This window comes from Delphinus delphis, chromosome 16 (genome assembly GCF_949987515.2).
Source record: "Delphinus delphis chromosome 16, mDelDel1.2, whole genome shotgun sequence".
Lineage (NCBI taxonomy): Eukaryota > Metazoa > Chordata > Mammalia > Artiodactyla > Delphinidae > Delphinus > Delphinus delphis.
This window is the reverse complement of record NC_082698.1, coordinates 73,608,331-73,635,105: the sequence shown is the minus strand read 5'-3', so window position 1 is coordinate 73,635,105 and position 26,775 is coordinate 73,608,331. Positions and strand designations below refer to the sequence as shown.

At 43.7% G+C, this 26,775-nt stretch overlaps 1 protein-coding gene across 8 annotated transcripts; it reads right to left on the bottom strand.

Moving 5' to 3' along the window:
- Positions 1–5,695: 5,695 nt before the first annotated feature.
- Positions 5,696–26,620, bottom strand: HNRNPF (heterogeneous nuclear ribonucleoprotein F). 8 transcript variants are annotated; one of them, XM_060034967.1, is made up of 4 exons: positions 26,548–26,609; positions 26,155–26,221; positions 11,629–11,688; positions 5,696–7,619 (listed from the first exon to the last, which is right to left on the bottom strand). In XM_060034967.1, exon 4 carries the CDS (start codon positions 7,566–7,568, stop codon positions 6,315–6,317), a length of 1,254 nt encoding a protein of 417 aa, XP_059890950.1. In that variant the 5' UTR covers positions 7,569–7,619; positions 11,629–11,688; positions 26,155–26,221; positions 26,548–26,609; the 3' UTR covers positions 5,696–6,314. The 8 variants fall into 8 exon arrangements, with proteins under 8 accessions (XP_059890950.1, XP_059890949.1, XP_059890952.1 ...); XM_060034966.1 differs by lacking the exons at positions 26,155–26,221; positions 26,548–26,609 and adding exons at positions 13,633–13,776; positions 14,587–14,662; XM_060034969.1 differs by lacking the exons at positions 26,155–26,221; positions 26,548–26,609 and adding exons at positions 13,633–13,770; positions 14,587–14,662.
- Positions 26,621–26,775: the final 155 nt, after the last annotated feature.

Here is a 26,775-nt window from a genome sequence, read left to right as displayed (position 1 = left end):
CACCTGAAGAATTTTCTGAGTTTGGGCTCACAGGTTTACTTGTTTTCAGATTGTTGTTTTATGATTCCCACCGAATGCATATTGGTCATTTTAGGCTTCTCATCTTCTCAGGGTAATTTTAAGAAATCTGGTTGAATTCCTTCCACCAATCCCCTCACAGATAATAACAACACACAGGTCTTATAGTCATCCTATGCCTACAACTTAAGTACACAATATCCGGTACCCTACCAAAAATATCCATGCATAAAAGACAAACTTAAGCCAGACAGACAACATAAACACAGAAATGCAGATGTTGGAACGATCAGACTTTAAAAACTGTCAGTAATGTGTTCAAGGAATGAGCTATATGGAGATTTTCAGAAGAAAATTAAACCTGTGTTTTTGGTTAAATTGTGTCCTCCAAAAAGGTATGTTCAATTCCTAATCCCCAGTACTTGAGACTGTGACCTTATTTGGAAATAGAATCTTTGCAGATATAATCATTTTAAAAAGAGGTCATACTGGATTAGGATGGACCCTAATCCAATGACTGGTGTCCCCCTAAAAGGAGGACAATTTGGACACAGGGAGAAGGCCGTGTGCCACCCCATGCAGAGAGGGAAGAATGCAGCTGCAAGCTAAAGAACACCAAGACTGCCGGCAGGCACCGAGGCTAGAAGAGGCAAGGATTCTTCCTCAGGGACTTCAGAGGGAGAATGGCCTTGCGTGCACCTTAATTTTGGCTTCTTGCCACCAGAATTGTGAAAAAATTAATTTTTCTACATTATGTAAAAAAATTAAGAAAATTTTACAACTAAAAGTTCATCAGTTCTTAAACATAACAGATGTTTAACAACCAATTAGACTTAGCTGAAGAGAATGGGTGATTGGAAGATAGATAAAAGGAATAAAGACACACAAGAAGGAAAAAGTATTAAATAAAATCCAACATTTACTAGCGATTAAAAAATAAATTTATACTAAACCTTAAGTAAATGGAAATCTCCTAAATAAAGGGTATGCAACCAAAAACCAGTATTTTAATGGAGGAATATTATTGAAAGCTTTCAATAAGATGCCCTCTGACCCCAAATGTTCAGCATCACATTTCCTAATGATAAAAAATAAACTTACCTTTCTTTGCAACAAGGCAAAGAAAAAAGTGCATAAGGATTAGAAAGAAATTAATCAAAATGTCATTATTTGCAAATGTCATGACTTTGTAGAAAATCCAAAGAATCTACATTTAAATCAGCATAGGTAAAAGATTTTAGCAAGACCACAAAGGTCAATATAAAAATCCAGTTTTGTTTTGTTTTTTTTAATCCTTGTATTTCTAGTCCCAGGAACAAACTCTCAGCAAGAGAAATTTAAAAGACACCATTTAAAATATAATAAAATACCTAGAAACAAGTCTAACAAAATGTCCAAGAATTTTTACACAAAAACTAAAATCAAAACTCAGATACCGTAGAAGAGCTTCAGGACTTGATGCAACTGCTAACACTCAGTGCAGGGTGAGCACAGTACCTCCAGGAGCTGCTTTGAATAGTAAACGGCTCCCTGCTGCAGAGAACGTCGTGTTGATTCCTACCACTCAGGGGCTGAGCTGCCACTGTGTAGTGAGACATCAGAGACACCACACAAAACCATTTAGAACAGATACCTGGATGATGGAGCCTACTCTGTCCTTCGTAGCAGATGGCAGAGCAGCTTGCAGAATCCAGGCAGCCTTCTAGTCACCTGGTAATTGGGTATGAGCACTATTTTCAAGTGTAAAATAAGGTTTCTCCAAATCCAAAAGGTCCTACCAACAGTTATGCCTCTTTCTTGGTGATGCAGTATCTTGACCTTTCCATTGGAGGAAATGTTCCAGTTCTGCCCAGGTCCAGAGGTCAGCAAACATTTCCTATAAAGGCTCAGAGAGTAAGTGTCTGCTAGGCTTTGTGGGCCACATGGTCTCTGATGAAACTACTCATCTATCTGCCGGTGTAGCTCAAGAGCAGGCTAGACAAAATAAACGAATGCACATGGCTGTGTACCAATAAAACATTAATTATACATACAGGCAGCAGGCCAGATTTGGCCCATGGACCCTAGTTAGCCAATCCCTGCCCAAAACCGTTAGACCCTGAAAATGTCCCTGACATGGCAGAGCCCTGAATTCTTCCACCCCCGAGCACACAGGTAGGTGTCTTCCTAAGGCATCCCAAGTACTCACTGCTTCCTCCTCACCAAGACCAATGAGCATGTCATCAATATAGTGGATCATGGCAAGGTGATCAATGTCTCTCCAGACTGTATTGTAACAGAGAACAGGAGTTATACACACTTGGAAAAAGACAGGGAATGTGTTCTGATGTCCATGTTATAAGGTCATTTAAAAAAAATCTTTTGCTTGACTCTGTTTGAAAAGAACATATTCGCTAGGTCAGGGGCTTCCCAAGCTCCAGAGGCTTGTTGATCTATCCGGGCAAACACGCCACATTAAGCACTGAGCTGTGACTGGGGCAACTACACGGTTAAGTTCCTGGTCTTTCGCTATCTGCTGGAATCCATCTGCTCTTTCTGGGGAACAGGCAGGCAAATAAAAAGGGCTAGGCTTGCCTTTTTATTACGTGTTTCAGCATGGCCCTAACCCCAGACATTGCACACACATCACAGAACCTTTATTCACTGTCTTGGATGGGGAATGCCTTCTGAGAGGTTCCTCTTGGCCTTTCCTACCATGATGACTCTTCACAAGCCAGGGACCCAGTGTGAGGTATCTGTCAACTGCCTAGGGTACCCCTTCCCACTCACTCAGGGAGATAACCTAAGGGGTCTGCAAACCTGTTTAACCCACAATGAAATGAACATGTCCCCTTGTCTTCCTATGCTCCCGATCTTAACAGAAGGACCATGATCGCACTTTGGATCCCCTGGTATCAGTATCAACTCAGACCCCCTATCCAACAGCATATATAAGAGACTCGGGTCATTTCCTACCCCTGGCCGCAGAGAGGAAGATGTATAGAATCTTTATTACATAGTTGTTGCAATGCTGTCAGGCCCTTCCTCCACTCCAGTTGATGGTCTCTGGGACTGAGACCTGGCTCTGTTCTGGAAATAAATGTAACAGACCTCAGAGCTGTGCCTGTATGACCCCTGGACACACAGAGGTCTGACAGCCTTCACCACAGATCTGGCCGGGTAAAGGCTCCTCCTGCCTTTCGGGTTTTGGTGCCCATCATGACAATTATGCTTACCTCACCATCTGATGATTGCCACCACCTGATCTCTGCTCTTCTGGAATCCTTTTACCCCTATTTTCTCCTACTGCCAACCCTGGCCAAGAGCTTCCATTAATGTCTCAAAATGCTGGTGCACCTCACCAGCACGTTATCGAATTTAGTGGAATGTCCTTGGATCCTTCCAGGAGAACATCTTTTAGCTGGTGTTTTTTCTGGCCTTAAATACTAATCTTCTCTAGCATGCCCACCCGAGTCCCCCAACCCCCTTTCTCAACACCCAGCATCTCTTCCTCCTATAGGCCATCGTCTCCAAGCTTCAAGGGTCAACTCTAGATTAGGATGGGCTCCAAGAATGCTTAGAATTTATATCCTGAGTCACAAGAGATGCCCCACATCAATCGTTTTATACTCAACCCTCTGGCCCAGCATCCTCAAGATCCCCTTGTGTGCTACGGCTCCTGTTCATACATACTAATCAGGCCCTGCAGTTTCCTTCTGTGCCACACTCAGTCCTGAGACTAGTTTTCTGAAACAGGAGTCAGTCATTTCCTTTAAGGGGCTAGAAATAGTAAAAATTCTGCAGGCCAAGGGAAATTTGAAGTTTTCACAAATTTTTTTTTGGATAAAACTAAAACACTAAGAGCAGTATTTTGTACTACAGGTCTGCTAATAAGAATGGTATTCTTTTGGGAGAGATTCTAATTAATCGGGGTTTCCTGCCACCAAATTGACTCAACTGGAAACCATTCTTAGCTCACGAGTTATACTATATACTAAACCATATGGCAGGCTGGATTTGGCTTACCAGCAGTTTGCCAGCTCATTCTTCCAGCAGACTTGGAGAGCAGATATTATCTGATCAACCACATACCTCAGGTGATGCCTCTGGATAAGTCTTTCTTCTAATAAGAGGCACCAAAGCAACTGCTGCTGGCCCAGAAATTTGAGTCACTATGGGATTTAAGGGCATCTAGCACATTCCCAATTTCCCACCCCAGGTTCTTGGAGCCCACTCCTTCCATATCTGAACCTCAAAATTAGCAAAGATTTACGGGGAATAAACGTACTCCTTGAAACTTCACTGCCCTATTAAGCCTTGGTCTTTTTTTGCGGTACGCGGGCCTCTCACTGCTGTGGCCTCCCCCGTTGCGGAGCACACGCTCCGGACGCGCAGGTCCAGCCGCCATGGCCCACGGGCCCGTGGGATCTTCCCGGACCAGGGCACGAACCCGCATCCCCTGCTTCGGCAGGCGGACTCCCAACCACTGCAACACCAGGGAAGCCCAAGCCTTGGTCTTTTAATCACATCCTAGACCTTGCCATCACAGGTTTCATGAACTTCTCTGGGTCTTCCTCACAACCCAGATGGCCTTTGCTTCCCTGCAGTGGACTGTCACTCATGAGATGAGCAGACTGTGAACACAGCCTAGAACAGATGCGTGGTCTCTGCACAACTCACCTGTCCCCCAAATATGCTATGCAGTCTTCTCAGTTGACCTTCCCAGTTCTGCCTCTGGCATTACTGGGTTATGCTGCTGCCCTATCTCCAGCCACCTGAGTCTGTAGAACACTAGTGGGAAGAATGGCAGGGTGGGGTTGTGAAGCCCAAAAAAGCCAGGAAAGGCCTAAGACTCTCCAATCTACCTATAAAACCATCAGAGGCTTGGCTAACACAGCAGCTTCTCTGTAAATGAGGCCAGTGTCTTAAAATGAAGACACCATACAAAGATCCTATTAATGCTGGTGAAACTTGGGTAACTGGGCTACATTGTGTAGTTATTAAAGTGGAAAAATAAAGCTGGGAAAGTTAATAGCTATCAAGCAAAGTTCTTTTTAATAAACTTCATTCACACTTTAAAGTCTTGACGGTTTTGGTGTATGTGTTAAGTTTAAAATGATGGATCGCTGTGTGCAGAGCTACCTGAAATTTGGAACTTGTTTCCAACTGCCAGATAGACAATTTTCTAATAACAATTTGGAAGTAGGTTTCAAACTTGAGAATATGTGTATCCTGCAATAACCAGTAACTGTAACCCAGCAGCGTGTGCTACAGAAATAATCCTAAGTGTGGAACAAAGACTGTTTAAATCAGCACATCTTATATAAAAAAACAAACATAAAAATTGTGGCTAATGACTCAGTGTATGTAGCACACAAAACTAAAAATCTCTAGCTATGAACAGGTGCCACCCGGCATAAAGGAAGGGAACAGCAGGACATTACAAATGGCTGATGAACAGAACACAAGTCACAGGAAGATGGGACTGTAGGCTTCTACTTTCATACTTTGTAGTCACCATTTCCACTCATATATTTAATGTTTTTAAATCTGAATGTTTAATTTAGCCTCGTTTTAAGAATACAAGGGAAATCATAGTGCTAAATTTTAAAATTCACACTGAAATACAGTAGTAAAATGAAATTTTCAACCACCCAGTCATTTTGCTATTTTTTGGTGAGTATATAGTCTGTGCCAGTCATTGTGAAAAAGTCTTTTTATTTTAAGAAAAAAATTTAGTCAACAAAAAAAATTTAACAAGTTTCACTTAGCAAAATACACCCAAAAGGAAATCACAGTACAAAGAAAGTTTTAAGTCAAGGCCTCACCAATTCCTACAGTATTAGTAATGTGTCTCAATTTTCAAAACTAACTTTATAAAGCTTAAACTTAACCTAAAAGATTTTAAATGAAAATAAACTAGAATGAACAAACATGAGAAATGTTCCTCTTTGAATTAGGGATCTAGCACCTTGAGTTTTCCAAAAAAGCACACCTCCCCAATGTGTTCACGATGATGTGGTGTAAAAGATCCACATTTAACGTACTTAAAACTACTTTAACTCAGATAACATCACTCCAGAAAGTACACTACCAAAATGTTGAGAAAAGCTGAAAATGGTTTTAGTTTACTCAATATAACATGCTAGAAGAAAGTTTGCATGAGAAAACACTGAAGAGGTAATTTTTTAATCCAGATTTTACAAACTCATGGTGCAAAATGGGTCCCACAGCTTCCTCTAGAGTAATAACTGCTTTTCACTGCTTGTTGGCTGCCTGTGAAAATCTGATGAAATAACTCAAAAGCTACTACGAAACTAGTCATATCCACTCATGCTGTTCTGGCCACCATAGCTAGCCGCCGCCCCATAACAGCCACTCACGGATTGGCTCTCAAGGCCACTGTAAGTGGACGGGGTTGACACCCCTATGCCTTGCATCATCTGGCTGCTATATGCCCCGTTGCTGGACCCTGTCGTGGAATTCAAGAAAAGTTCTATGTATCTGTGCTGCATGTTAGCCCTGTCTTTGGACATGGCCGCCACAGCTTCTTCGTGAGTGGCAAATTCGACATCAGCTTCACCGGTCACTCTTCCATCAGGGCCAATCTCAATATGGACTCTCACTGGGTTGAGTGGAGAGAAGAAGTTGTAAATGTCGTTCTCCGTGGCCTTGTAGGGCAGCCCTCTCATGTGGACACAGTGTCCAGTGGTGCTCTGGACAGTGAACTCGCCATCTCCATACCTTTGGTCATACATCCCAGAGAGACAGTAACTGAGGTCTCTTCCAAACAGGTCGGTGGTGAAGCCGTAGCCATCGCTGAGGCCACTGTACTCCTCATAGCCCCCATAGCCTGCAGCACTGTAGGCACCAGACCTCATCCTCTCCAGGCCTGCTTGCTTGACAATGCCGATATACCTCCTGGCTGTGCCAGGCCGGTCATAGGGCCCCGGCCGCTGCACTGACATGAACTTCAGAGGGGGATCCGAGTATGACCTAACTTCTTCCTGACTGCTCTTGAACACCTCAATATACCTGTGCCCTATTCTCTCCTTGTGCTTCCCTAGAGCCTTCTCAGCTAACTCCTGTGAGGCAAACTGCACAAAGGCTTCCCCTGTAATCTTGCCCTCGGGGTCCACAGGCAATGTGATCCCGTTTGGCACGATTTCCAACCCTGAGAAGAACTGAATGATTTCTTCCTTGGTGCATCCAAACGGGAGTCCTCGAAGTCGCACGAAACCATCATTGGCGGTGTCAGCACTGTTTGGACCACTGTGCTTCAACACCCAATCCATCTCGGTTCTGTGGGACTTGAACACCTCAATGTACCGATGTCCCATGCTTTCCCTGTCTTTTTTAAGGGCCATTTTTACATCATCTTCTGATTCAAGTTCAACAAAAGCCTCACCACTCTGCCTGCCTTCTCTAGTGTAGATAAAGTGAACGCCTGCAACCCCATCATGAATTGTGCAGTCGGAGAGGAAATTCTGCACATCCTCAACAGAGCAGGACCAGGGCAGGCCACGGAGCTTGACTACAAAGCCTTCACCTCCCTCGGGGCCCAACATCATGGACACTTGACAGAGCAGACGTCAAACAAACTTGGATGCAGCTTTTTGTGGCTGAAAAGAAAGCAAAAACTACTTTACATAAATTTTCATTTAATATGTATAGCAAGAATATACAGTAAATAGTTTCCATTTTACAGATGAGGAAGGATGAGTGAAATTAAAGATGTTAAGATATATGAGCAGAGATTCAATCCTACATCTCTCCAAAAATAGTTACATTACTCACAGATAGATTGAAAATAACAAATTAACAAATTAGGGGGTCTTAAAAAAAAGAAATAAGTGAAACAATAGAGAGTAAAATTTGAAGAGCAAAATAGTGATCTGGAAGCTTCAATCAGTAAGACAAAATCTACAAATTCTTATGATCAATTACTATGAGTTCTAGAAGGAAAGACAAGAGAATGAATTGAGGCAACATTCAGAAATACTAAGAACTTGTCAGAACTACAGGAAAACAGATGAGCTGTATTGTTGCATCGCTAAAGTAAAAGGCAAGGGAAGGTAGGTGTGACCTGGTACTTTGAACACAGAAGAATCTAAATATTGGGCAGGGCATTTTCTTGTTTTATTTAGTCCACGTTATCTGTTGTGATGAAATTTGGTGGTTCATTTAAAACAGCTCCTGTGTGATTCTTCAACTACAAGCCCTACATTTAACCAATTTGCTTGTTTGTGGCAAGACACTACAGAAGCAAAAAGATGTGACAAACACAGGCTATTTTAAATCACAATACAGAATAACATTTCCTGTGACACTGGGGTGAACCAGAATCAGTGTTCTTATCAGCAACAATGATGCAAGGATACAAGACAGCAATGGCTTCCAGAGCCTAAGGAAGTATCATTATTCCTATTGTCAAACCTAAGTGTGAGGTCAAATTAAGACATATCCAAACAAGCAGATTAGTGCATCAGCAATATCAGTTAAGTGTGATGCAAATGTAAAAATCAAATTATATGCTTCTCAGTTTCATATATTAAAAAAGGATCAACTGGGAATTCTCTGGTGGTCCAGTGTTCAAGACTCGGCACTTTCACTGCCATGGCCTGGGTTCAACCCCTGGTTGGGGAACTAAGATCCCGTAAGCAGCACAGTGCGGCCAAAAAAGCAAAGAAAAGCGGGGGAGGGGGGAAGATCATAAAACACATTATGGGGACTTCCCTGGCTGTCCAGTGGTTAAGACTGCGCCTCCCAGTGCAGGGGGTGAGGGTTCGATCCCTGGTCAGGGTACAAAGATCCCACATGCCTCGAGGCCCAAAAAACATAAAACAGAAGCAATATTGTAACAAATTCAATAAAGGCTTTAAAAATGGTCCACATCAAAAAAAAAAAGGAAAAAATCTTAAAAAGAACACATCATGTTGATCAACGTAACACACATACTTTGCTGTGTTTCACTGAGGGACTACAAAGGGAATGAACTCCTCAGTGTACAAGAGGCGTGACAGGTGCCCTTCCTGACAGGGAAGTGCAAGTGCCATCTGACACCCAAGAGTCCAAACTGAAAAAGAGTAAAGGTCAAATCCATGTAAAGGGCTGTATTGTGAAGAGTAGGAATTGAGTCATCAGATAGCAATATACATATAACAGAGAGACAATAAAAATACAGATAGGACCCAAACTACATTCTTAGTGATCAATGCTCAAAACGGGCACTACTACAAGGAAATTGTTTCATGAAATTGTCATTTCACATCAAGTGTAACAGATGTAGCTGTTAAAGGTAAAAGCCATCTTTTGAAAAAATCGGGGCACGTTGGTCATTATGTAGAAAAATATAAAGCAGAATCCTACCTCAGATGAATCCCAAAACTATCCCAGATGGAATGGGGTATTTACACTATTAGAGCAAAACAGGTTTCTAAAAACCCCACAATTTAAACAAATTAGAAAGCATGAATGGTTAAGAAAAAGAAAAGCAAACTGCTAATAGAGACACAGTGAAGCAAATTAGAAAAAGATTTAGAAATTTATAAACAAGGAGTTGCTTCTTCTCATAGCTAAGCTTGTTATCTGTGGCTCTGCTCTGTCAACTCCACCTGCCCCAAGAAATCCCCAACTTCACAAATGCTTCACAGAACACTATTTTCCTTGTCAATTAAGGAGATTATCTCATTTCTAACCAACCCTGTAATATACCCCTTCCCTGATACCAAGTCTGTCTCCAGCTACTTGCTGATTTGCTTTCCCTTTCAGTAAAATCTCATCCTCAAAAGGCCTCTACCCACCCCCACCATAAAAAGAAGGGCATGATCTCACTCTGCCAAGGACCTCCAAGGCAAGAAAGGAACATTTTTTTACCTCCATCTTTTCAGTTCCCACAGCAGAATTTAACCATTCTCTCTGGAAATCCTTTCTCCCCATGGCTCTTGGTTTTCCTGTTAATTCCTTAGGCACTCTGCCTCTCTGAGCCCTTCCTCAAGGCTCAACCGTATGCAATCACTGGCCCTTCTTTCTTTTATGCCCCCCCACCCCCACTTTGTAGGCAGCCTCACCTGATCTTTATATATGTCCAGGGCCAATTCTGGGCTCCAGAATCCAAGTTCCCAGCTTCAGGCTCCCTGAGGCCAAGATTGGTATACACAAACTCTACCCCATAGTACCACCTATGTACCACAAATGAACACAGCCTTTTTTCTGTAACTCTTCTATAGCAGCACCCTGGTCAGCCTTACCTGTCATCCAGAAGCTCTAGAATGAAACTAAAGTAATCCTTGAACAACTCCCAAGCCCTTAAATCCAATGAGCTCATCATTTCTTTGGGGGTCATCCCATTCTCCACCCTAATCCTATTCCTAACCCATACCTAAATTCTATTCAGTAACTCTTGACTCCAACAAGCAATAAATGTTTCTCACAACTCTTCTCAGTCCCTAGCACACTGCTTGGCATTATGATTTGAACTATCAAATCATCATCATCTTTGTGCACTTCCCTCATATCCCTTTCTACTTCCTTTCTTTCTAATCCCAGCACCAATAGCCCTTTCCAGGACACATTCACATCTGATCCTTAAAACTTTTCCAACCCTTACTGCAACCTAATCTGTAGCTCTTTTAAAGTGACTTTATGTCACTCTCCTGTTCTAAGATCTCAGTGGCTTCCCACTGCCTGGAACACAAACCACGGGGCTAAGGGGGCGCTCAGGCCTTGCAGCTCTGACCTGCAACACACGCTCACATCACTTGCATTAAAAAAATATACATCCTCTTATTCCTATATTTCTCTGTGCCTGCAGTGTGCCAGGCTCTCTGCTGCCTTGGGTGTGACACGTGGTAATTATCTCTCCAAATATACTCCCCCCAACCTTCTGTCTAGCTAAATCCCACTAATCCTTAAGGTCTCAGCTCAAATATACCACCTTTCCCATAAAATCTTCCCCTTCCACAAATTAAGTCTTACAGTTCTATGATCCCACAACATTCTAGGGAAACAAATTCATGATTTGTTTAAAACCCTTCAAAAATGCAAGAGAGCCTAGCAAGGACAGACTGATCTGTTCCGTAGGTCACTGTGGTCCCACCCCCAGCACAGCAGGCCCAAGATTAGCAAGAGATTAACTGGTGGCCAGGTGGGGTGAACACCACTCTAGAATATGGCAGCCTGGTTAGGTTAAAAAAGACAAGCAGGGGGAAAAAAGACAAGCAGGAAACATAAAAGAACACAGACATTTCATGTAAGGACTACTTAAAACGCCCAATATAAAACAATTATAAATATTTTTTGTTTCAGAAAATAATGTTTCAAAAATAAAGTGACTTCTCTGAAGGCAATGTGAGGAGAGCACTCTTCCAAAACACTTATCTATACTTCTAATGTACGTAATGCAATATCCTCATCTTTGCCCTCAGAATCCTCTACATTTGGATTCTTTGCAGACTTACAGTACTTAGAACATTAACTAACACTTGAGAAAGTTAAGAAAGCTGGAGTTCTGCTCAACATTAGATTTACAGCTAGTGAAAAAAAAATTTACTTCACACTGAAGAAAGTGTTCTGTGTCAATAAAGTAAATCAATTATAAACTGAGAAATTACTTTTCTTAAAATAGCTCACCTTAAAGAACAGCGGGGGATGCCCACAGTCGAAGACACTCCAGGCAGGTAACGAACTGTCCTAAAAAAGAGCGATAAGGCCGTCTTGCCGCAGTGCCCCAGCACTCCCAGAGTGAGCAGAGCCAGCGGTTCCCCGGCTGGGCTGGGCTCCGGGCTCCCTTCCTCCGGAAAAGCCAAAGCCCGGGCTGTGGGAGGCCGTTTACAAAACCGCGGGGCTGCCTTCAAGAAAGTGCACGCCCGCCAGCCCCCACAGCTTTGAAACGCTTTACCTCTTTCCTAGGGTAACGCCGAGAGTACCAGCCTGGAACCCTCCCACTTGCCCTGAGAGATGTACTCAAAACGCGAGTTCTATACGCGAATACCTGAGCGCGCTAAGGCAGTTTAAATATCGAGGGCGGGAGGCACTATCGGGATGGAGCAGGGGCAATGTCAGCGCGGTTCCGGGAAGCCGCGGGCGGGCGGGGGGCGAGGAGCTGCGGCGCCGACTCGCACGGGAGGCCAGAGGCGTGGCCAGATTTTCACAGGGATAGGCTCCAGAGAAAGGTGGTTTGCTAGAGATTGTTCCAACAGTATTTACAATTTACAAGCATCCCTGGAGGACTGGCTGGAGATACTCAAGACTTTCTTTCCCAGTTTTATGTGATAGCTTCACTTCTTGAGACCTAATGTATTTGATCTAACATTAATCTTTTAACTGAGGAAGAGTGAGGGGAGGAAATGTTGAAATATGCTTTTCAATAGGAAAAACATCAGTACCATCAACCACAGGCACAGGACAAAGCTGTCCCCAAAATACTTATGTCCAGCGAATTAGTTTCAGAATTAAAGCACATTCTTAGTTTTAGAAACGTAGAACTGAGAAAATCAAATTAATTTCTGAGCCTGCTGTCTTAGAGGTAATATCTGCCTTGCCTTATTAACGTCCTGTAATTATTACACGAGATACTATTTTTGGGGAAAGACCTATATAAATGTAAATAAAGTATTACAATTTAAGAAGTAACAGTTTCAAATTCTCTAGAAGAGGGTTTTCAAGAGGCTTCATCAACCGTCCCTCTCCTCTGTTCCCAGAAAAGAGTGAAATCTAAAGGGTAGAAGCCAGTCATCCTAACGGGCCGAACCCCTTCTGCCTAGGTTTATCCCTGCTCCTGGCTCATTCCAGTGTGGTCCGCACACCAACGGCTGAGGCGCCTCCTCGGGCACGCACACTCGGGGGCGGCCAAAAGCAAGGAAGCCGATTCTCACGAGACTGAACCGCGTCGCACACACAGTTGAAGCGCTGCGGGGGAACACTGGTCGCCCACCCTCCTCCCCGGCAGCACCCTGCAATCGCTGCTGGCGGCGGCGGCGGCGGCTAACAAAATACTGCTCTCGGGTGTTGCAACTGGAGACCCACTGAACTCAACGTACCGAACGGGGGGGACAACCAAGGATCTTACGCGCGCGCCACACACCCGCCACACACACACACACACCCGCAACTGGACTATGACGTTAAGTGCGCACACGGACCACCCGAGGATCTTGTCAAAATTCAGATCCTAAAACAATAGATCTGGGCCGGGGTCGAGACTAAGCATTTCTAACAGGCTCCCAGGACTCCTGGGACGGTCTCCAGAACATGCTCTTCCTCACTCTAATATACAGGTTAGGCAGGATTTAGTTCGGATCCAGGTGAACCAATCAAGATAAACAGGGTGCGCCTGAACGCACGGCTGATTAGGTTTCTCTAGGGATCACACAGAGCGCTTTAAACTGCACCCGCACCGTCTCTCTTCAGAGACGGAAACTCGGCGGGTTCCCAGCTTCACCCCCTTAACTTGTGTCCCAGTGAGGCCTGAAGAGCATTTCGTCCTCATTTGTAAATGAATTTTAACCTACAGCTGGCAGCACTCAGACTGTTCTGGCTGTCTTAATCACTCAGAAAGTTCTACCTCTTAAACCACAGTCCGCGTGAGACCCGGCCTTAGGATTACGCGGTTGACTCTTTGGCCCTAAGACTTACCGCTGAAAGGAGCAGGACCGATTTCTATCTTCATGAAGCAAGCGCGGTTCACAGCCAAAAGACCCCCAATTCCACCCGACGCTTAAAAACGCAGAGGATTCCGGGGAAAGACCAGGTGCATCTCCTTTTGTTATTAACCTGAAACTGAAACTCAACTGGCTGTGGAGAAACGCTTCAAACGAGGCTTGAAAGTGCGCTCTCAAAACCGCGGGCCGGCAGGGGCGCGTCTGAGCGATTTCGGCGGGAAGCGCGGTATGGGTCCCGGACGCCAGGCTCTGGCGGAGGCACCGGGACAAGGTGAAGGGGTTCGCTCGGCCTTCACCGGGCGATCCGACAGTCTCGGGTCGGCCAAGCCCTACAGGAACGCGCGACAACAGGACGCCCCATCCCCGGGCCTGGGCGGGGTCAGCGGGAGCTTCCGGGGCGGGGCGAGCTACGGGTGGGGGAGGGGAGAGGCTTCCCGGGCTGCGCGAGTTGGGGGGAGGGGAAGGAGGTCACGAGGCTAAGGCTCCCCGAGCCCGGAGGTGGAGGGGAGCTCCCGGGGCAGGGGGACTCACTGGAGCAGGAAGAGGTTTCAGACCGGAGAGGGAGGCGGGAAGTGTTGGCGGCGAGGTGGGGAAGAGTTCTCCGGCCGGGCTTCCTGGAACCGCGGGGGGGGGGAGGGGAAGGCGGAGCTCCCGAGTCAGAGGGGCTTCTAGGGGCGGCGAGGAAGAGTTCGCGGGACCCGAGGTCGGCGGACGCCTCCACGGGCTGGGGGCGGAGCTCCCGGGTCGGGTCGGGGGGACTTCCTGAAGCCGTGGGGTTGGGGGGGAGGGGAATTCCCGGGGCAGCGAGGGGGAAGAGTTCCGGGGGGTAGAGGGGGCGGCTGTGCGGAAAGAGGTGGGGAAGAGTTCCCGAGACCCGCGGGGGGTTGGGGGGAGTGTGGGTGGGGGTCGTCCGCTCGCGGCGGCTCACCACGACGGGTCCGGGGCCTGGAGTCCGGAAGGCCGGCGCGCGGGGCTGCGTCCCGGAGGCAGAGGCCGCGTGACTGGGAGGGCGGCGAGCCGGACGTGGGTCACGGGGTGTAAAGGAGGAAGTGCCACCGACGGGCCCGCCAAGATGTCACCAATGGAAACGCGTCCTGCAGGTGCGGCCCGCGCGGTCGGCCAAGGCAGGAAGTGGGAGGAGGAGGGAAGGAAAGCAACGAGGAAGACCGTTCTGAGTGAGCTCTCAGGAGAGGTGCCAGGGTGGAGAAAAGTCCAGAGTACGGGCGGAGGGGAGGGGTGACCGGCATCAAGCATGTGGAAGGAGAAACCATACAATTTAAATTTAAATTTTTTAAAAAAATCATCTCTAAAGGCAGGAAAGGATTCAGAATGGAAACTAATGAACAAAAGGTAGAACGTCTTTGTGTATACAGTACCATGTTTTGTAGATTTGAGCCTAGTCATGTAAATATTTTTGCACAATTTTAAAAAGATTAATTTTAAAACACGCAATTTTAAACTTCATAACCTAACAAGCAGTTACATTTTATTAACTTTTGACTCAATTCAAATGAACTGGAAAACAATTATAAGGCAATTGCAGTAATCTTAGCAGTGACTGACTTTACATTAAGAAATGATAAAATTTTAGTTGTAGCTATGCTGCTGTGATTTTTTTTAAAAGTCATTAGATATACATCTGATGCCTAGAGTCTGTTTCTAAATAATCTGCAGCGAGTCGGAGTATGGATGAAACAACATGGGCCATGATTTAGTAATTATTGAAGCTGGGGGATGGGTACATGGAGTTTCATACTTTTGTCTCTACTTTTGTGTATGTTTAATGCTTTTAGTAATAAAATTATCTAAGAGGAAAAAGTCTTAATCTATTTACTAGAAATAACGAACAAACTACAGAATTTACAGGGAAAAGGAATGGTTTCTAGGTGAGAATATGATAATGCAGCCTACAAAGCCAGACTGGGGGTACTCAACAAGGACAATAGCCAGCCATTCAAGAAAATATCTCCAAGGGAGCACTTACTGAATAAAAGAAATTTAACAGAATTATCAAGGATTCACAATGCATGGGACATATTTGGATCCTGATTCAAACCGGTTGGTCAACATTTATGAGACAATTTAGGAGATACCTGAACACTGATTTTACTTATGTCAGATATGATAGAATTGCAGTTATGTTTAAAAATAAAGGAATTAATTTTTAGAGATATTTTAAATACTTGTTTGTAGGTGAAATGGTGTGATGGCTGGGATCTGCTTCAAAATTATCTAATTCAAAATCCAGCCATCCCACAGAAAGTGAGAAAGACACTAAAAACTCATACATTCAAAAGAAATAAAACAATATTCTGAAGAAAAATTAAGCCACAAAATTGGCTTGTTTTTGGAAAGAGTATCTCTATGGAAATGAGTATCTTGACTGCTTCACGAGCACTTATTTCACTTCTTAAAATCCTCTTCAAAATACATTCTTGGTAATTTAAACGACTGGCATCCATTTTCTCACTTATTTTATTTGCATGTATTTGTTAAGTAGCGTTACATGTTCTTCCTTGGCTTAACTGGTTGGTGACACTGGCTAACTGGCTAGTCGAGTGTTAATAATTGATCAGTCATGATAGGGTTCCTGCCGGGTGAAGGAACAACATGTACAGAAGACACAGGGGAAAGTGTAATGCTGAGACAGAAAGCACCTCAAAACACCTGCAGCCAGCGGGGAGATCCACGAAAGGGGGAAGCAGAGTAAGATCCTCCAAAGCCCTGAAGGCCTGATTCGGTATTTTGGACTTTATTTACTCTAAGGGAAGATACTTAACTATTTCAAAGTGGAATGTAGTATAGAGTTTTGTTTTTCAACAGTCTAGCTGCTCTCTGGAAAATGAATGATGGGAACAGATGCATGGAGACAGGATGGGAAGAAGTGAGACAAGTTTAGGAAGAACTGATGGTACGTACCCTGCAACAAAAACATTGTGGTGGAAACTGAAGCATGTGAAAGGATTTGAGTGATGTGCCGTAGATAAAATTTACCCAATTTCAAGTCATTCATTAACCCAGAAATATTGTGCACTTACAAGATGCAGGTACTGTGCTAAGTCCACAGAACAGTGGACTAAGAAATCAATAAAGAAACAAACAAATGTATGACAAATTCTGAAAACTCAAATTAAGAAAACAGGGATTAACTCACATTGGGGTTCTGAGGAAGTGACATTTAAACAGATCAGAAGCATGAACAGGGGTGGAAATGTTAAACTTTCTCCCCCTGGTAAAAAGCTAAGGTTTAAAAAGTAGAAATTAGAAGACCATATTATTCTATTTTTCCTTTGTATATTACCTACTTATTTCCCCCAGATACTTGTTCAAATTATTTACGTTTTTAAAATGCAGCCGCTTGTCAGGATATGTTTTGGTGTTGGCTGCTTTGTAAAAATATTTTTATTTTGTGGTGAATCCTTTTAATCTTTATATTCAGTTCTTACTAAATTCAAAAAAGAGAATTTTAGATATCGTTTCTGCTACTGTCTTTTTTCCACTTGAGGAGCACACATGGGGTCTGGGGAAGAAGCAATTCCCAGTCATGGGACAGTATATAAGCAGAGCCCAGATTCCTACTTGTTATGGATGTTTTCCTGTTCTATTGGAAACTACATTAGAAACCTCAAGACTCTTCCAACCCGGCAATTTTATAAAGTCCCAATTCAGTGGTTCTTAAACATTTTTTTGCTGTCAGGGACTCCACCTGAGAATATGATGTAGGTCTGGATCAACTTTTTTTAAAAGTATACCCCCCCCACACACACACAACTGTACCTAAATTTTCAAGCAGCTCATGCCTCTCAAGTGTGAGAACTCTGACCTAATTTGTACAACATACCAAGTTCAACACATAAAACTACCTAAAGGCTATTAAAGAAAAGAGAAGCTTTAAGATACAAAGTACTATATATAAAATAAACAAGGTCCTACTGTATAGCACAGGGAACTATATTCAATATCCTGTAATAAACCATAAATGGAAAGAAATATGAAGAAAATATATATATATATGCATAAATGAATCACTTTGCTGTACACCAGAAACCAACACAACATTGTAAAGCAACTTCAATTAAAAAAAAAGAGAAGCTATAGGTGGGGTGATTAAAGTAAATGACATTTTAAATGTTCGTTGCTATTACTACATTTTTATCCATCAAAAAAGCAAAAATAGTGTAATGTTAGGTAAATTATGTCTATAATGCTTGTACTGAAATTAACACAAGGGACAAATTATTAGCCGCCATAGAACAAGCAATCATTGCTCTGTATTATTGATTGCATTAGTGACTCAAGAATCAAGATCTAAAGTTACAACAGAAAAAAAAGTATCAGGTGGGGTGTTCATAAAAAGCAGGTTGGAGGTTCCAGGGACTTCCCTGGTGGTTCAGTGGGTAGGACTCTGCACATCCAAGTGCAGGGGGCCGGGGTTCGATCCCTGGTCGGAGAACTAGATCCCACATGCATGCCGCAACTAAGTCTGCATGCCGCAACTAAAAATCCTGCGTGCTGCAACTAAGGCCCGGTGCAGCCAAAATAAATGAATAAAATAATTAATTTTTAAGAAGAAAGAAAGAAAAAGAACCCTCCAGTGTTAAAGATAAAAATCTGTTCTCCCCAACTGAGGGAAATATTTTGTCATCTGTGTTAATGAATGCCCACAGCCCCCTCAGGAGGCCTAGAGCTTCCTCCTGGGTCTTACTGGAGAGCTGACATCTTGTCAGGTCCCCTGCAGCTGCCATAGGAGTGGAGGCAGCTGTAGCTCCTTGTGCTCCATGTTTGCTGCTCAGGGGACCGTAGCACACTGCCCCGGGGAGGGGGGGGGGGGGCGGGGCGGGTAGAGAACAGAGCCAAGAGGAGGAAAGGAACATGACAATGTACTTGAGAGGGGTTCCAGCACCAGAATACCACAAATCGGACAACGGCTTAGAACAGCAGACAGTTTTCTGGGAACAAGAAGTACTGTACAAAACTGTAAATATTTTAACGGAAAAAATAACAAGCACTCTCAGATACTTGATTACAGAATAAAAAACTTTCCAGTGCTAAAAATTGAGTTTTGAATTTATAAAGTTAGTAATGAATTGAAAGAAAAGGTAGAATGAATTGAAAGAAAGGGTAGTGGCTTGGAAAACCAAGTGGAAGAAATAGCTCAAAACAAAGAAAAAAAACCAGAAACAATGAGGGGAAAAAGATGAAATTCAGAGGAGTAAGAGATAACATGAGACAGGAGAAACAACATGTGAATGATAGGAATTCCAGAAGGAGAAAAAGACAAAATGGAGGCGAGAACAGATAAAGAATGGAAGGAAACTTTCCTGGCTTAAGATAAACTCAGTGGTGTAGTTCCCAACAGATACTTTAAAAACACACAACCCAGGCATATGATGGTAAAAAAAAATTTAAAGTACAGAGAAAAACTGCTTTGGAAAAAGAACAAGTTAGGTACAAAGGATAAAAATGTGGTACCAATAGCCACACACTGCTACTGAGCACTTAAAATGTGCCAAGTACAAACTGAGATGTGCCCTAAGTGATAAAATTTAGTACATATAAAGTGAACTGCAGGGGATTCCCTGGCAGTCCAGTGGTTAGGGCTCTGCGCTCTCACTGCCAAGGGCATGGGTTTGATCCCTGGTGGGGGAACTAACATCCCACAAGCCTCTTGGAGCAGCCAAAAAAATATTAATAATAATAATTAAATTTAATTTAAATTTAAAAAATTAAAATGAATTGCGAACAAGAACCTAAAACCTCAACTTCAAAATATTGATTACATATTGAAGTGATACTTTGGATGTGTTGAACCAATCAAAATATATATTAAAACATACTTTATTAAAATATTTTCCAACGTATTCTATATACAAGGCCAGTATTAATTACCCCCTGTTATGGGCTGAACATTATGTCCCCAAAATTCACATGTTAAAGTCCTAACCCCCAGTACCTCAGAATGTGACCAGGTTTGGATATAGTCTTTACAGAGGTAATTAAGTTAAAAATGACATAATTAAGATGGGCTGTATTCCAACATGAAGAAGGGGAAATTTGGACACAGATAAGCAGACGGAAGACATCTATAAACCAGAGAGAGAGGTCTGGAACATATCCTCTTCCTCAAGCTTCTTAGAGGGAACCAAACCTGCTGACACCTTGATGTAGGACTTCTGGCCTCCAGAACTATGAGACAATAAATGGTTTAAGTAACCAAGTCTGTAGGACTTTGTTATGGTATCCCCAGCAAACTAATACACTTGTAGATATCAAAACCAGACAGACATTGCAAGATAACCCCTTATGAGTATAGACACAAAATCCCAACAAAATACTAACAAACTGAATCCAGCAACCTGTAAAAAGGATTATACACCGTGAACAAGTGGGATTTATCCTAGGAATGCTTAAGAATGCTTAAGGGTGTTTCAACATAAGAAAAGGTACTGGGGCCATCTGCAGCCACATGGATAGACCTAGAGATTATCTCACTAAGTGAAGTAAGCCAGACAAGAAAGACAAATATGATATCCCTTATATGTGGAATCTAAAAACAAAACAAAAACAAATAACTTATTTACAAAGCAGAAAGAGACTCGCAGACATAGAAAACAAACTTATGGTTACCAAAGGAGGGGGGGTGTAAATTAGCAAGTTGGAATTAACATATACACACTCCTATATATAAAATAACCAACAGGGACCTACTGTATAGCACAGGGAACTATACTCAATATTTTGTAATATCCTCTAAGGGAAAAGAATCTGAGAAAGAATACACATACGTATAACCGAGTCACTGTGCTGTACACCTGAAACTAATATATATTGTAAATCAACTATACTTCAATTTAATTAATTAAAGAAAATATACTGAAATTAGATAGTGGGGATGGTTTTTACAACTTTTTTACAAAAAAAAAAAAAGCACCTCTGAACTGTACCCTTTAAAAAGGTGAACTGTATGGTATGTGAATTACATCAATTATTTAAAAATTTAAATCATAATTCTCTTGGACATAATTCTATTGGACATCATAATTCTATTGGACAGCACTATTTTTTTTTAAACTGGGTGATCAAATGTTTATTTTAATTCTTACAAAATACTATAGAAATGAACCCAAACTAAACAGGTATGTACATGTACATATGTACGAAATTTTAAACTTCTGAAAAAGAATCTATAAAAGTAGATGGTTAAAATGGAAAACAAACAAACTTAAAAAAGATTTAAAACCAGTACTATGAAGCTGATTTCCTCAAAGCAAAGTAATTATAATTTTAAATTGCGGGCTGTGGCCGGTCTTCTAGGCTTATTGTGGACAGCACTATTCTAACCAAATATTCCTGTAAAGCAGAAGAGACCTCAATTAGGGGAAGATGAAGAATGGAGATGTCAATGATGGACCATCTTCGCATGTAGATAAACTTAAAAGGAGAGAGTGTGGTAGGAATTTGTAAAATATTTATACTATATGAAGATTTTTGTAAAAGGCATACTGTAAGGGAAACATAATAGTTTAGAATTTTCTTCATTCTTGTCATTTTTTCCCCTTAAATGATTATCGCTTTTTGTGTCCTGTTTAAGAGACCTTTTTCCTAGCCCAAGGCCATGTGGATATTTTTTTTTTAACTTAAAGCTCTGTTGTTTCCATCGATGTTTTTTTAACATTTTGATCTACAATAAACTAGGAATTGATTTTCCAAGAGTTTTAGAATTAGTTTATCAAGTTTCACAGGCTAATTTCATTCATGAACTCACATGAAAAATTCCTAAATAAACATTAGCCAACCAAATCCAGCAATACACAAAGCTATTTAATACAACATGACCAAGTTGGATTTATTCCAGGAATGCAACTTTAATTCATCATTTCAAAGTCAATCACTGATACTGTCACATTAACATATTGATGAAGGTAAAATATGGGTTAACTAAGAATTTTTCATGTTTCTAAGAAATACCCTAAATAACAGAAGAAAAATAGACGTGGATGAATTGTCTTTACACTGGCAGTAGGGAAAACTTTCCTGACCATGACTCAAACCCCATAATATAGAAAAATACACACACATAAACAAAACAACCTAAACTTCTTATGCATGGCTAAAAATACCATAAGCTAAGCAAAATACCAATGATAAAATGGGAAAGACATTTGCAATTTATTTCCCAAAAGTGTTAATACCCTTAAGGTACAGAGAGAGCTTCTAAAGAGAGAAACAAAGAGTCCAACAATCCAAAAAAGAAAATGGGCTAGAGGTATGGACACTTGACAGAAAAAGAAATGCCTTTAAACACGAAAAGATGCTCAACATCACCATGTAAGATAAATTAGAATTTTAAATGAAACAACATTTAAAATACCTATCACACTGGCAAAAATACAAAAGTTTGACAACAAACCTGCTTGGAGAGGCTGTAGATCAGCAGACACTCTCAGATACTGTTTGTGGAAATATTAAATGGTTCAACCCCTATGACCAAGAAAGTGAAAAGATGCCTGCAGAGGCTATCCATTGCAGCACAACCCAATTGTCCATCAGCAGAGATCCAGTTGAATAAACTTTGACGGATCCACCTAATGAAGTATTACGCCTTAAACCAAGGAAGCCAAAGACCACTGAAATTGTGTCAAGAAAGGAACCAATCTGAAAGGCTCCCATTGGCCAAAAATTGAATAATTGGAGCATCAAAGAGAATAAAAGCTACAGTGGATTAAAGCACATCCTATATGTTAAAATCCATGACTTCATAATGATACCAGAAAAATTAGTGTCTAAGGATTCAATTCATTATGCTGGATATGGATACTAAATATAAAGAAGGAATCAAAAACTTAACCTGCCTTTTATAAGGTACATCTTAGAGTAATCAAATGATTAACAAAGAAAATTTCCTCTCTACAGAAGTACACCTGCTAATAACTGAGAAGGAATATTGAATTAAAATATCACTGATCTGGAAACAATCAACAAAATAATGCATTCAGAGAACGAACATCAGCAGCTGCTAACATCACAAAGAAGGAACACCAACCAATACGTGCCTCTGGCAGGAGTACACAGCACCTCCCATGCAGTATTTCAAAATAAAATCTCAACAAAATCAGGATAGCCTGCAGAGGATAACTACGATTTTACAGGAAATGCAGAGGACAGAGATTCAAACACCACCATGGGAATGCAGTCAGAAAAACCCAGAGTGTGGGGAAGGAAACCTACGTGACACACAACCTGATTTGTTCAAAGAAAAAACTTTTAAGAATAGAGAACCTTTTGATCGTCACTGTCTAATAAGGTACCCTCTTGTCATACTTGACATGTGGCTGGTACAAATTGAGATGTGCTATAAAATAAGCATACACTGGATTTTGAAAGCTTAGTTCAAAAAAAAAAGCATGAAAAATGTAATATAAAAATTTACTGGGGAAAAAAAAATTTATTGGGGGACTGCCCTGGTGGCGGGCACAGTGGTTAAGAATCTGCCTGCCAATGCAGGGGACACGGGTTCGAGCCCTGGTCCGGGAAGATCCCACACATGCCACAGAGCAACTAAGCCTGTGCGCCCAACTACTGAGCCCGCGCTCCTCAACAAGAGAAGCCACCAGGATTAGAAGCCTGGGCACCACAACGAAGAGTAGCCCCCACTCACCGCAACTAGAGAAAGCCTGCACACAACGAAGACCCAACGTAGCCAAAAATTTTTAAAAATAATAAATTACAAAAATTTATTACATGATGAAGTGATTATTTTGGGTCTATTTTAGATATATAACATGTTAAACTAAATTACTAAAGTGAACTATGTTTCTTTTTATCAGAAAATGTAAAATTATGTGGCTTGCATTATATTTGTTGGACAGTGCTGCTCTGTCTTAAAACATAACTTAAGAGATATATATCTACTAAACATATAATGACCTTGTTCGGATCCCAAATCAAACCAACCAGCTATATAAAAATATTTATTACACAATTGGGTACATTTGAACACTGGGTATTTGATGATATCAAGGAATTATTATTTCTTTAGTTGTGATAATGGTATTGTGATTATATTTTAAAAGTCCTTAGAAATACAAACAAATAGTTAAAATAAGCCAGGCTGGTCTTAGATGAACCTGGTTCTCCCTTTGCCCAGTCTTTTGTCTTCCACAAGAATCTTTGCTCAGGGCAACTAATTAGGGGCAGCGGCCCTGGCAGAGAGGACTGTCCCTGTCAGATGGATCTGAGTTCCAGTCCCAACTGCGTTCCTAGGACACATCTGCATGATGGGAATACAGTAATACCTCCTTGTACACTGGTCTCGAGCACGTGATTAGAAAATGTGGTCAAGCACCTAGCTCTGTGTGTGGATCCAGTACGGGTCAATTAATGTGTTTCTACAAAGAGCCTGAGAGCCAGAGCTCAGACTGGAGAGGGCAGGTTGGTGGGAAAGTCACCTCTGTGGAAGGAGGCCCCCTCCCACTTCTGTACCCCCTTCAGGCACCTACTCCAAAGGGCACGCACCACGTGCCTCCACTCTCCCTCAGTTTGGGCCATATTCAAGAACTAACTCTCCTCCTAATCAATCCTTTCCCTTAAATCAATTCACATTTTTATTCGAGTTATTTTATGTTTAAAGGAGCCTTGTAGCAATACTCAAGTGAAAACCAGCCACCTGCCAGTTAAAACAAAAACAAAAAGCAAATACTACAAAAAAGAATGTTACTAAAAGACAAAACTAAAAATAAAAAGGAGACCATAATATGGAAATCATAAACCTAATTAATTTACAGAAATGCATATAGGAAGATGAGATCCCCAAGGGAAAGGCTGGACCTGCTTAACACCAGTTATAAAGCAGTCTCTCTCAATATTCATTAAGAGCAGAAATTTAAAAAAAAAAAAGCAGAAATTTACTCACTTGAAAATGATGAAATCTTGTCTAAAAATTAGCACTGAAAACATTACTTTTCACTGATAGACCCTGACATTTTTGTCTAACCGGAGAACTCGAGGTATTTTCATTCTTACTAGCAATTCAGAAACAAATAGTTAACTTTTAAAAACGTGACTAAAAGTAAGAGTGAGAATTATATTAAGATCGATAGTTTCGATGATGTCCTTCACTAAAAAATTATTTGCAGCCTTCCACTCTCCGGGTTCCACGAGGGTCAGACCAGCCGAGGCCCGCCCCTAACGTCTGCCGCCCGGGGCCCCTCCCCCACCTCCACCGCCGCCCGACCCAGGCGGTTCCGGGAAGCGGCCGCTCGTGGGCCCCCCGGAACCTCGAGAACACTTGTGAAGCATGCTGGCTCGTCAAGGCCTCGGGGAAAAAAACTGCCGGAAGGGCGTCCCGCGGAACGCGCGGGGCTCGCCTGTGGCTGGGGAAGGGGTCGGGGGGGGGTGCTCGCCTGGGGTTGTCTGGCGGGAACCTGTGGGTGTCCTCCGAGAGACCCTTTAAGGTACAGATTAACGGAGAGGGGCTGCAACCCCAAGCGATTCCGTAAAAGACCGGGGCCCAGGGCCGGTCGGGTCCCCGAGACTCGCGCAGCCTCCCCTAGGCCGCCCGGCACCGCCTTCCGTGAGCCACGCGGGGACAGGGCGGCGGAGGCGCGGCGCGAGCGCCGGCAGCGTCCAGAAGTTTCTTGGGCGCAGTCAAGAATCAGCAAAAGTACATTCAAAGATAAAAGAAGCACAGGACAAGGAAAAAGAAACGGCCGAATTAAGTTCGCTTAGCAGAAGTGTGGTCATCAGGCAAAGACAACAAGAACCAAAGAGTTTCAGCCAAAATACAGACACGATACCTCTGAGAGCAGGAGACAAATGCAGACAAGGGCTCAGGGCACACACGCCGCACGGAGATAAAGAAAAGGCCGCAAAGCTCCGAAGTGGAGGCTCGGCGAGCGGGAACGTGGGAGGGGGGAGGAGTCAGGTACCCAACCAGTCTTGTGCAACTCGCGGACGCGTTCAGCCACGTGCAAGTACCGCTTTCATTTTAAAATGAACCCCCTCGCACGGTCGCCTGGTTTTCTCACCCTACTCCTGGCAGGGGCGCTCGGCTCTGCTCCCTCAGGAGTCCGCACGAGGCTCTTCTTCCCTTCGTCGCTTCGGACTCTGCCTCCCCGACCCCAAATCTCAGCCCCGCGGTCCAGTCCCCGAACGTAAGGCCCTTGACCTCAGACCCACCTCCCCTAAGCCCAAAGCTTAGCCCCGCGGTCCCCACCCTCAGTGGGCCGGGTCCCCGCGTTCAGTACTCAGTCGGTCCCCGGGTGTATGGCCCCTGACCTCAGATCCCACCTCCTCCGACCCCAAATCTCAGCCCCGCAGTCCCCAACCCCCAGTAGGCCCAGTCCCTAATCGGTCCCGGGTGTGCGGGCCTTCACCTCCGATCCCGCCTCCCCTGACACCCAAATCTCAAGCCCTCGGTCCTCCATGGTAGGGGTCCCATTCCCCGGCCGCTCCCCGGTATGCGGGCCTCGGACACGCCGCCCGTCCCACCCCTCACCTCGGGCTCCAAGTCTCCACGCCCCCGCTTTTCTTCACATCCGGCACCTCGTCGTCCCTCTGAGCACCTATAGGAGGGTGGAACGCGGGGGACTTGGCAGTTGTAGCTGAGGCAGTTGAAGCTTGTTTACCATCACTATGGAAACCCCTGGCAGCGCGCCCCGGGAGAGGGCCCCTCGGAGAGGCTGGGTCAGGCGCGCGGCGGGCCCGAGGCCACAACTCCCGTCCGTCGTGCGCACGCGGCGCTTCCGGAAGACCTTCGGCTCTCGGAGTGCCCTGCCCTCCCTCGGCCCTGCGCCCAAGCACCCGGGAATAGCAGCCCCAGGAACCCGCGCCCTCGGCCCGCTCCCGGCTGCCAGCGTAACCGCGGGCCGGTTTCCCTGCAGAACCCTACCTTTTTCTTCAGGAAGACGCGGCGTAGTCCAACTTCCAAGACGGAGCCGGAAAGACGCAAAGACCACGGCGGGGCGGGGGCTCTGAGGCGGTCGTCCGTGGGCGGGGCCGAGAGGGCGCATTGTGACGCTCCCGGAGCGGAGCCAGGGATTGGCCGGCCAGGAGTAGGGCGGGGCCAGGGCCTGAGGACCGGAAGCGCTGCGGGAAGGGGAGGGGTGGGACGTGGGCG

Bases quoted from the DNA above. Each gene is read 5' to 3' on its own strand.
- HNRNPF (XM_060034972.1), bottom strand. From the start codon at position 7,568: ATGATGTTGGGCCCCGAGGGAGGTGAAGGCTTTGTAGTCAAGCTCCGT.